The 12,686-nt window shown below is 41.6% G+C and overlaps 1 protein-coding gene across 1 annotated transcript in view; it reads right to left on the bottom strand.

Annotated features, from left to right (window-relative positions):
- The window catches only part of PLEKHO2 (pleckstrin homology domain containing O2), a 214,584-nt gene that overhangs the window by 15,360 nt on the left and 186,538 nt on the right, over positions 1 to 12,686 (bottom strand). The window contains exons 3-4 of the mRNA XM_085644554.1: positions 9,398 to 9,514; positions 7,774 to 7,878 (exon numbers count right to left, since the gene is read on the bottom strand). Coding sequence (XP_085500680.1) covers positions 7,774 to 7,878; positions 9,398 to 9,514 — 222 coding nt within the window. The remainder of the gene's footprint in view (positions 1 to 7,773; positions 7,879 to 9,397; positions 9,515 to 12,686) is intronic.

The following is a 12,686-nucleotide window of genomic DNA, read 5'->3' as shown; positions in this document are numbered from 1 at the left end:
GCAAAAGGGAACCTAGATGCATGGTTAGATCAACCTACTTGCTGAGGGGATTGGTTACAAGAATGTGTATGCAGAAAAAGTTACCATGTATGCTAATAGTTCTATTGCAGCTGCAAGTTCTATGTTATCATGTGATGAGGGAATATATTTTGCCTTTCGCTTGTTGCAATGGCTTGATTTTCTTTATAAAATGGAAATAAAGCATTTTTTTAGTATAAAGTTACGACAAACATCTGATTAACAAAGCCTTTCATTTGCCCATTTCAATTTAATGACCAGCAGGTTAGTTTGGGAGATGCTGTTGCACTTAAAGCGATTTGAAGGAATGTACTGTATAGTGAAGTATATAATCAGATATAACTGCTTATTGCTATACTGCAAGCTTTACACTTTTGTTTCCAAAGTAGTGCAAGATAGTATACTTTTCATCAATCTAATGCACAAATTAACAATTTTGAACACATCAGCGGGTCTTTTGCACCCATTCGAGGCCGCTATATCATGAGCCAATACTCAGTTGTGAGCTGGTCCTTGAACAGACTCTTAAGAATTCCAAAGACCAAATTCTACACAGAACTTCAGCACAGCTTTTTATTTAAATATGATGCAAAATCTTCATGGCAATACTTGCATGTGGCAATAAAAGCTGGCTCTTGCAGGCACTAGGGGTCTTTGAAAGTTTAGTTTGTGACCACATAGCTTCCAATGTGAGAGCCTCAGGAAAACCTACAAAGATTTTTGGGAAGGTTAAAATATTTTATGAGTGCTTGTCAAATAGCACCAGATCCGGCAATAAGACTGACTTACCCTGTGGCCACAGATTGTTATACGATTTCTGTGGAACCACGGAAGAAAAGTGTGGTAGTCTGTTATTGTACTAGGAGTTTGGTGCCTTGATATTCCAAGTGTAAAACTGCTGATCATCATAGGGTAGTGTAATACTACTGTTTATACCTCAGCTTTACCACGTGAGACCAATGTTTATTATCATTTGACATGAATGTTTCCACAACTCTATGCAATGCTTCATTATCTAAAGTGTTCAAATGAGCAGTGCTGATCAACTTTTGTGCAAAAAAAACCTTTGCATCAAAATTTGATACAAATGCTACAGCATAATAACTTACTTCCCAAACCACTAGGCCCTAGGACTCTAAAACGTTTTGTTAGTTCATTAAAGGGCCGTGCTAGACACCTCGGTACTGTGTTTGCTTCACACCAGTTCTGGATGGGTAGACAGTTGCACTTCCCTTTGTGACCAGTTGCTCTTGAGGGCCTGTATTTACACCTTGAAAAATTAAACATGCTTCTCTGTTGTCCATGCTATATTAAAAAAAGAAGCAGGAAAAGGCGATACCCTGAAAGTAATTTATTTTCCTTTGTTTGATGCTTTCAACTACAACTCTTGTTCTTATTTTAGAAATTATGAACACAGAGGGCGGAGAATAAGAAAACTACATTCTTTATGAGTATAAAGAGACTATTTGCCATTTATATTCTTCCATAATCTCTGCCCCTTTAAAAATCAATGTTGGCATAAGATTGCAGCGAGACGTTAGAACCAATCACTCTTTGACTATGTACATGCCTGTTTCATGAACCCACAAGTTGTGACGCATACTCTGATATTGCAGTGTTGTGTGCTGGTCGCAACAGGTAATATACACATAGCCCCACATGTCTTGATCTGAGCCCCAATTATAGTTATAGACGCAATTGCAGTGCACCTTATAGTTGTGTTGATTTTGTATGTACTCTTATTTATTGTGTGAGCACAACACTTATGCCAGGGAGCAGGTGTGCCACAATTGTGTATCCAATGAGACCGCTCCTCCTGCTTTAGAAATAGGTACCCAATACAACTTCCCGGTACTCTGTTAAGCAGCTAAATATTAACTATGAATTATTTAGCTGCTGGAACAGTATCATGATATTTCTCTAAATTGGTGCTTTAGTTTTAGACAACAAAGGTCAGAAACAAAACTAGGCAACCTTTGACTGCTATTTCTGAGCTGTACTGTCTGAAAATAATGTAGTAACTGACATAAATATGGGGTAAATAGGGTTTCTTTATTGACTGCAGGCCCACAGAGGCAGGTGCTCGCTCTGCGGTGCAGCACAAAAGCTTGCGCAAGACTATGTTAAACTCAACAGAAATAAAAAAAATGCATATATACACTTGATAAAACAAAAGGTACGCCTGTTTCATTCTGCACATCCCAATTGTGTCTTCAAAACTGTATGTAGCCTGTGTAACATTACACACGGACACATTCATTTTGTGTTTATTTTAGGCACTTGGAGGTTAACTGATTAAGTCATCAGGCCTTAAAAGAGAGGTGCGCTTGTTTGGCATGATTCTAAAATCTGTGAGGCCTTTCTCAACAGCGTCTGTGAACACTCCCTGCTTTGAGAGGAAACTCGGGCAGGGCCTCAGGATGCCGCCGGACTGGAGATGCAAATGCATCTCTTCGCATAACAAAGGGACAATTAGCATCGCAAGAGACCCGCGTTCTCTTAACTCTGCTGGGGGATGGGCCCTGCCTCTAACACCTTTCTACAGAGAAGCAGCGTAGGATGCAGGTGTGCAAACAGAGGCTGTCTCTGTAAAGCTTCAATCTACGAGCAGTCATACAAGTGCAACTGTTAAGCGATGCATGATTTTAAAGGCGCAGCTAAGTTTTGTGTGGAAATTGTTTCATTTGTAAATACTACAGCTCCGTTTCGAGCTTGCGCAGGCTGAAAGGCTTACAGATCTCTCTGATCTCTTCACCATCTGAACGTTTGGAGTTACTGTGCTCAGTTTTGTAAGCTGTTCACGTCTTCAGTAGTGTGCACTATAAAAGGGGATATGAGAGGAAACAAAATCTGAATGCTAAACAAGGCCGGGTGAGATTACTAGCTGTAAGGGGCCCCACCTACAGAGAGAGTCTAACAAGGGGGAAAGGCGTCCAAGGCACAGTGCGGATCCCTGCTCATCGAAGGGCAGCGCCGCCAACTATACTCACAACAGCACGAAGATCCTCACGGCCAGAGGACAGCAAAACAATGGCGGATGGAAGCTCCGAAACTTTTTCGGATTCGGGGGCGTGTTCCTGCTGTTCTAAAAGGGCGTGGCTAAAAAGTGGAAAGAACAGCAAGGAACACGCCCCCGAATCTGAAAAAGACGGAGCCTATTTGGAGGGACGGCTCTCTCCTCCAATGGCGGGCCTCCGTTTAGGAAGCCAGCCAATGGAGGAGAGGCAAAAAGAGAGGCGGGCTAAGGAGCCACTCTAGGAAACATTAAATCTCGACTTCCGGTTCTGCCTTCGGCAGACGGGTAGTCCTCGACCTAAAAAACAAATGACCACCACACCATGGTGTTGGGGCCATTAATTGTTTTCTTTTCAATAACAAACTCCCGCTTTGGGAGTTTGTTTTTGGAAAAGATAAAGCTTTTAATAGACATATGGCAAACTTTTAAAAGGCTTTGTATGAACCGCCATGGTGCCGGTTCATACAAACCCATAGAGCTCATTGCAGGGCAAGCGGTGAATTCTAAATTTGGTGGGCGGAGTGGAGGCACGGTGGCGGACATAAAGACCTCCCCTACCCTGATGGCCCTTACTCCATCTGCCAACCTCTAAATCAGGCCCGTATTCATATACTTAGGAATGAGAATCTTCTTGCAAAGGAAGGGTTATTTTTCAATCACAGGCAATAGACAACAGAGCTATGCACATATCACATACCTGAGCATCAGTGATATCGCTCAATTTATAGAGACCTTACAGGGAATCTATCTCCTCATCCCGCAGTGTTTTACCCCGCAGGGAATCACAACGCGGTCGTTACAACGACCGCGTTGTGATTCCGTATACCATTACTCCACAAGTCGGAACAACGACTTGCGGAGGGGGGCGCTGGATGTTGGAATGGTATAATTTACTATTCCAACTCCAGTCTGTGCGGACACTAGGGAAAGGTGTTGGATTTTAAATCCAACACCTTCCCCCCCCTCCGCAAGTCGTTGTTCTGACTTGCGGAGTAATGGTATGCAGAATCACAACGCAGTCGTTGTAACGACCGCGTTGTGATTCCCTGCGGGAACAAAGATTCGCGGTAAACGTTTTTTACCCTTACAGGATCAGAAAACAGACCGGTTATGTCTTTCTGACATGACGAGGCCTGAGACAGCATTAGTGATAATATCAAAAAACGTTATCAATATACACTAAAATATTACAACTAACAAAGCAACAGCTGTAGCAGTAATTGCTATTTGGCACCAAGGACGAAGGTCAACAGTAATCCTCTCCAGGAAAGCATGAACTATAAGTCGGGTATCCTTTAAATACCAGGAATGCACCATTTTGTACCCAAAATTATTTTTCCAGTTTCAGAAAATAAACACATTTTGATATCAAATACAGACTGTTCATTTTGGATAATTTCCGTAAACAAAAGCTTGTAAATTTCATTAACACAATTTAGTCAAGAAACAACACGTTTTCATTCTTAGATAGTAAATACATTTTTCTTCCCAGGAACTAGCTTGTTATTTTCACAAACTGCTGTAACTTAATGCTACCACACACCGACGGATTCTTTCTCACTGTTATACCCTTTGTCATCATCAAATACCAGGGATGTCTTATGTGCCAGGGACTTAAACTGCAATTATGCAAGGAGTAGCAAGACATATGTCAGCAATGTCTACAGTATTTTATGTATGGGTCCTCCCATTTATCAGCAGTAACTAGACGTGTTTCAAGAATGGCTACAACAAGTAATTGATGGGCCACTACTAAAAAGAGCTAGATTGTTGTTAATGTTGTCCACAACATGTCACTGATGGACACTTTTATATGCCTCATGATATCAAGTATAAATCACATTTATAACAATGATAGTTATTAAGACAGAAATAGCCAAATTCTTGTGAGGCATGTCTCAGCATACCTAGAATCAGTCATTCTGATCTCAGGGAAGGTCAAAATGCTGCCAAGGATGCCCCCATTATATAACAGCTTGCTTTTTGCATAGCACTTCATGCCTCACTTCTGCCATTTGTAAGCACTGCAAATAAGAGGTGGTACTATTACTAAATGTATGGTTTTCAATTTAACAACCTCAAAAAGATTGAATGCTAAGTCTGGCTGACCAAGATTCAAATTTGTGACATGCAGAGCTATGTATATTTCATAGGCGGGTGCACATCTCGCTGAGCCATCTTGTTAGGTATCACAATCACAAATGGGCCACTATAATACCAAAGTGATCCACTGAGCATGGCCACAATGTGCTGGGCTCAAGATTAATCGATCGGTCCCCCACAACCAAGAGACTCTCTTCCCCATCCCACACACTAATTAAATGTCCTCTCTCTCCAGTCCATGTCCTAACTTTTAAAGTTAGTTCAAGTGCTGAAAAGAGTGCCCAGAGACGCAGGGAGCTGTGGTGGAAATCACTGCACGACTTGGGCGTAGCCCCTGGCCTTTACAGAGGAGTGCGGGTGACAGACTGAATAGAGAAGGAATAGGAGACATGCTGGTCTTGATTTAAACATGAAGTGTGAATTGTGGGCCAGACTTTCTTAGCAATGTCTGGCCAACATTTCACACTCATTGTTAAAGTGATCAACACATGAAGCGACCAGAAGAAATAATTTGAATGGTTACAACTGTAAAACAGACACGTCTAGTGAACAAAAGTCTATATGTCTTTGTGACGACCTAAGAGTAAACCTTGAGACCAGTGCAGCTGAATGGAAAGTTCAAGTAGGATCAGCACTTTAACTCCCAAGAAGAGGATCTTCATTAAAACATTGTCAGGTTGAGAGCTATGAGGGAGGCAGAGACCCTTGCTGTGTTGAGTTGAGCAGAATTAGAAATTACCACACACAGTCAACGACAAGCATATTAGCACTACGAGAAACATGTGTATTCTAATTGCATTTTTCAAGCAAGATGATTAGCAATCTTGGAGCTATGGAGGGTAAAAGAGTTGCAAAGTTTTAGCAGCGATCGTACTGACCAGGGAAGAGCTAAGCTTGTGACATGACACCTCAAAAAGGATGTATGACGATACATCGCAAACTAAAACAACGCGTGCTTTTACAACGCGGTTTTTAATTCGCATGTACCGTCACAACGCATGATTTTACAACGGATGGCATTAGTTCGCATTTCCTTTGAAATGCATACTAAATGCCTTTACAACGACCCAATTTCCCCGCATGTATTTACAATACAAAATAGCCCCCAAATACTAACACACTACGCTACATAACACACACTCCACAGCACTACCCTACGGTACAAAACAGTACACTACCCTAAAACAGTACTCCAAACAAGACCCTACCCCTATGCACAGTCTGTCCCCTTTACATGAAACACTACCGTACCGGACCCGCTGACACAACCCTAAAGCCTAAACCCTAAAACACTACCCTACACTACAACCCCCTGACACTACCCTATGCCCTAAGCCCTAAAGCCTAAAACAGTAGCACACACTACAACCTCCTTACACTACCCTAAGCCCTAAGCCTTAGCTTTCTCTCCGTGTGGTCATCTCTGCTCCGGTTTACTGTGTCCCGGTCCCGTTCGCAGCGTCGCCGTCTCTGCTCCCGGTTCCAGCGTCGCCGTCTGTGCTCCGGCGCCATTACATTACATGCGTTTTAAAAGCATATGCGATGTATTGGCCCGCATCGTAATGTGTACGCGTTATGTCGCATGCGTTGTAACGCATGCGACGTAACGGCATGCGTAGTAACAGCCGCGTTGAAATGGCTGCAACCCCCTCAAAAATGTACATTGGCTTCTTATCACATAAAGAGGTACATACAAATCCATTTGTAGCACTCACAGACCCTATCAAAGGACCTGATTTCCTGTAGCTTAAACTCTCCAAATATAAACATTCTCGACTCTCAGCTCCAACAGTGCTCATCTCATGGAAACAGCATTTAAGAAGAAAAGGAAGGAAGGAAGGCTACAGCTTCCTTGTTCTCACAGCGGAATTATTGAACTCTCAAACCCTGACAACCTGCTCTCCAGAAAGACTCTGAAAACCTGGCTGTTTGAAAGCACATATGAATCCTCTTCAGAATTCACCTGAATAAATCAAACACATTACACACACAAAACAAGTCAACAGATCACATCACTTCCCACTAACTAGATGCTAATCCTTCAGCATGCTACTTCCCTTCCAGACTAGCTAAAGTAGTAGAGCTACCACTGTATTGCTACCCACTTCAACTGCACACAGCTATTAGAAGAAGGCAACATTCATGGTCACGGGCAGTCCATTTGAACCAAACTTGAAACAGGTGACTATTAGCTGGCAAGGGTCAGGCAGCGGGCCGAAAGAACCAGCCTCCCACTGTGAACCACCATGATGAGATGACCCACCACACACTCACACTGGTTAGGTTGGAAGGTCACAAGCCTCACGTTCGCTGTTGGGACACCTCCCTGAGGTTAATCCTCACCCTCCAACAAAGGTGACTCAGGAATAATCTTCCCCAGTAGGAAATCTCTGCTGGATGAACCAGAAATGTACACCTTAGTCTGCACAAACACCAAAAGGCAAATACATTTGTGAACGCTGCACTGTATAAATACCCAATAACAGAACAGAACATTGCATTGTTTCCCCTATACACGTGGAGCCTCTTTCTTCTAAACAAACGGCTCTCTCTGGATTTCAAAGTCATATATATAGAGATAACTATAAAATATACAGAAATATGCAGATAAGTCAAAAAATCCCATCCATACTCACCTCATCAAAGACATTATTTTTTCCTTTATTGATGCCTTCACTAATGGCTTTAATCCAGGAGTCCTTTTCTTCGAGATTCTTTGCTAGAAATTTGATGTCGTGCACCTGCATTGGAAACAGCAACAGTGAGAAGGGACTCATGTCCTACAGGCGGAACAGAGATGCCTTATGTCACGGGCCGGGGGCAAGTGGTGGATGGCATTTATTTGATCTACTCAATAGCTTTTGCTGCATGAAAGCCAGGCTAGCTTCCCCCCCCCCTCCCCCCACACTCCTCCGCACCTCAGCTGCAGTTCTTCCAACAGAGAATGGCCTTTCACACAACGTCATCTTGCAGATTTCGGGGGCGTCGTGGGAATGAGAGCATCAAAGACTGGCCACGCTATAGCCTTGTCCTCTGATGTAGATAACTGTCGTCTTCCGGCTTCTGTGGCGTTAGTTAGGACATTGTGCTAGTGTATAATAGACTCAGAGTTGCTGTTGGTTAGTGTTGTTAGTTATATGCGTTACTATTGCCCATCTTGGTGCTGTTTAGTTTGGTGACCTCAGAAGGATGAGGGGCTAACTGAACCCTGTCAGGCTTCCCACTTGTGACAACTCATAAGTCACTGTTCTGTTTTACCGACATGCAGTCTGTGTGCATTAGTCTCGGACATTATAGATTAACAAGAGTGCGTTCTGGACAGCGGCTTCCACTCCAAGGAAACAACGCAGATCTGCTCTGTAAGGTCGCAGCACTTCGGACAGAACTGTTCCTATTAGAGGAGAATCAAAGCTGATTTGCATATGGCTGGTTCCTGTGGCACAGTGTGCAAAATGAGATGGCCCGGAATCCCACCCATACTAAATGCAACTACCTAAGATTGATTCAAGCATTCCAGCCTTGACGTGTTGTTGTTCTTTCTGAGCTTACAGGGCTGTGTTTAAGCTCAAGCATACTGTAAGTACAGGGCTAACTGCAGCGTCCAGAAGGGTTCAGGTGAAGTGACCAACCCCTTGGGCTGATGGTTGCAGAGGGGATGGGGCAGGGAGGCTCTAACACCTGATATGACTCAGCAGGTCAAGTGAGTGACAGGATCCCCGAAAGACATGCTACTACACTCAAGGCCAAAGTGAGAATGTCTTGCTGCACCTGCAGCTTATAATTATACGTTGCGTTATCTAAGATCACACTGGAAATGTAAGGTATTAAGGAGCATCTTCTGTAGAGTAAACCTCACAAACTCACTCTCATTCCACATTGTAAAGAGTTGTGGGCTTATAGCTAACCCAACAGGTCTCTAACTTTAAAAGTTGGGCGACGAAAAGATATTACAAGATTGATCACTGCATGTTGGCAGTTAACATTTTTCTTATTTCTCTCCCTGATCAATTCTCCCATCTCTCCTAGACCTGAGGTATTCAAGGAGCGGGGAGCAGAGGTGGCCACTGAGATTGTATTTGGGGAATAATCAAAACCCCAAAGCGCGGCCTCCTGCATTGCCCATGAGGGTTGCTTTATATGGTCTTTGCCCCATTTCTCTCCACAGAGATGGTATTGGTACCTTGGTGTGTTCCCGAAAGCAGATATCCAACAAAACCAGTTGCGGACATTTGATGTTAATATAATGTAGAAATGTCATACCTTTTTACCAGGGGATCGAATTAAGATAAACCGGTTCTTTTTTTTCAAGAGTGCATGCAAATCCTGACATCGATCGTAGTTCTCCAGTTCCACCGTCTCGAGGCAGTTCTGCTCATCCTGACAAAGAAAGGAAATATACATTTACTAGACACCATCTTTAAGAGGATAACTATCCATGGTGGCAGGCTCTGTCACCAGATCAAAGGACAGACATATATCATTTGCTTTAGTGCAGATGTTATTGTCTTGGGCCAGGATATATCCTAGCTGCGGCTAATCCTTCTAACCATCAAGCCCTGAGTTACAGTGAACATTTATTCTTGTAATTATATATTGCTTAAATCTATAAAGAGCCCAAATTCATAGATATGAGCTTGCCAGTCCAATGGTTTCACAGAGAAGCAGATATGAGGATTTCCCCAAGGGCTACTACTTCTAAAAGGCTGATTTGGCTACAAAAGTGACTCACATAGCAGGTCCTTTTGAGAACAACTTCATGTAAAATCCATAAGGTGAGCAATCTTTAGAGAAGAACTAATGCCACCTGCATTTTCAAGGACCACTTTTCTAATCACGTCTAATACTGGAAAGATCATGCAGCAAGAAGACTCCTTTATTATGCATCAGGCAGGACTTTGTCAGGATAATGTGATAGTTCAGATTTGCTGAGTATCCCCCTCGCTTGCATCATACGTTCATTACAGCCAATCAGAAGAAAGGCGGATACAGTGCAACCCTTCAAAGAGACATAACAGGAAGTCACACCTTCCCCGAGAAGGTACTGGTTACATAACAAAGACTCTGCGATCAGAACATTATTAACACGAAGAATGACATCCACCGCCTAACGTTAAAGGATGCTTCCTCTCACAGTATTAGGCAGGGCAGATATATTCTCTTTATTATTGTTTCCTACCTTTCTCATTCTCCTGCTTTCTTCCTTTTTTGACATTCTATCTCTAGCTCTTGATCAAAATCTGATCATGGAAAATAAGTTAGGGTCACCTAAAATTGCACATGACGAGCAACCACCAGCAAAATGTAAGCACTGAGAAAACTTGATTTCAGATCTTTGCATGATTTGTATCAAAAGGCGACTTTGCTAATCAGGTGTGTGAGTCAGGCAACTACAATGGGAACTTTGGGCATTAAATATCCCACCACAATGTGGGCGGCATCTCATTCAGTATGTCTGTGTTCCTTAATGGACTAGGCCTTATATATAGTTTGGAAACAAACATATTCAAGAACTTAAACAGCAACCTTTTGGCAAACATCAAGCCCTCACAATTTACAGCCAGTAAATCAAAATGGGTAAGAACGGAGGGCTGTTCTTGAATTAGAATCTCAATAATAACTATATTAAATGACACTGCTGTAGTAATTGTGGTTATAATAAATGTCATCAAATCTTTGAAAATAAATCAAACAGAATGTATGAAATAAGGTACAATCAGAGTAAAGCAGGCACATTTTCAGTAATGAAAATACTTAATGTATTACGTTAATTGCATGTATGGGTCTTCCCCTTTATGTAATTTTTGTAATATGTCTGCACAGGATTGTACTCACGTATTGTTTATATGTCCTGCATTGCGTTCACTTCGTTTAAAGTGGCTAAGATCAATTTGTTTACAATTGGGTATTCTTGATGCAAATTCTTTTTTAAAGGCCTTATATACTCCTCCTAATGAAATGTTTTGCTTCAATATTTTTAACTTTTTTAAAGGTTTTTTAGATATTTATTGATGAAATAGGAAGGTCTGTGTCGTAGTATGTCCTTTTTAATGGAGAGTGTTGTAATTGTTTTCTTTTTTCTTTTTTCTTTTTATGACGGAATATGTAAATGTATTTGTGTATTTTGTTTATGTGGCCCTCTTCGGAGTGCCAAAACATAATAAATAAATAATTGAATAATTGAATTAAACAGCAACCTTTTGGCAAACATCAAGCCCTCACAATTTACAGCCAGTAAATCAAAATGGGTAAGAACGGAGGGCTGTTCTTGAATTAGAATCTCAATAATAACTATATTAAATGACACTGCTGTAGTAATTGTGGTTATAATAAATGTCATCAAATCTTTGAAAATAAATCAAACAGAATGTATGAAATAAGGTACAATCAGAGTAAAGCAGGCACATTTTCAGTAATGAAAATACTTAATGTATTACGTTAATTGCAGCTTTTCAGCCATTAGCCCGTTGCCTCCATCACCATGTGATAACTTGTACCATTTCCAACTTATATACTGGTATACAACTGCAGCACATTCATTAAATAACAGCGATTAGACACCGTAAGTACAATACTAGGTATTGAATTTAACTAAGAGGAACTAATCCTGCATTACTGAGTTTCCTATAATTTTCACACTGGCTTCCAGCTATAAGTGTGTATTGCATCACTCCACAACATTTATGAAAAATAGTATTATGCATAAATCTTAAACTGAAATCAAATTATAGGGTGCCCCCTTCTGCCCTAGGGTACACCAAGGGGGCATCTAGGAAGCAGTCCCGGGCAGTGGTTCATCCACTTCTTGAGCAGGTCTACTTCACAATGACCGGATCTACATCGCCCCCAGTGATGGAAGTCAGAGACAAACTCATACGCTCATGCAGCTAGTCTATGCAAGTGGCGATCACGTACAGTCTAGTAGTTGAAAGCACGTGACCTAACAGCGAAAGGCACTGAAATATGTCATTGGAACCACCAATGTGCTAGACAGTTTTAATCAACTAAATAGATGGCTGAAGTTTTCATTAAAATTGTACTGTCCATCCCTAAGCAATTTAACACTTTTAGCCTACGCTACCCATACTTGAGACTCCAGAAGATTTTGCAGAAAAATCTTTTCTCAGTGACTACACTCAATGCCAGTAGGCAGAAGGCAAACTAGTGGTTTGCTGCACCAGGATACATACGGATTGGAGCTGGAATTAAGAATACGACCATGCTCACTCCCTTCAAGATTTTATGTACTTTTTTTTAATGGTACTATAGATTATTTTTTAATAATACTGTAGATTTGAGACACCGATGATCATGTAAATCATAAACGTTTGTTAAGCTGATCGGTCTGGCATACTTGATCCAGTCATCTCTGAACATTGGATGTATGACGTTACAACGCACACTTTTACAACGCATGCACTTACAACGCATTTTTTACAACGCATAATCCATTACAACGCATGACATTACAACGCATGACACTACAACGCATTTTTAAAAAATACCTTTACAATGCATTTCCATTACAACGCATACTACCTTTACAACGCAT

Source organism: Triturus cristatus, chromosome 3_1, assembly GCF_964204655.1.
Source record: "Triturus cristatus chromosome 3_1, aTriCri1.1, whole genome shotgun sequence".
In the NCBI taxonomy this organism is placed as follows: Eukaryota; Metazoa; Chordata; class Amphibia; order Caudata; family Salamandridae; genus Triturus; species Triturus cristatus.
This window is presented reverse-complemented; position numbering and strand designations above follow the sequence as displayed.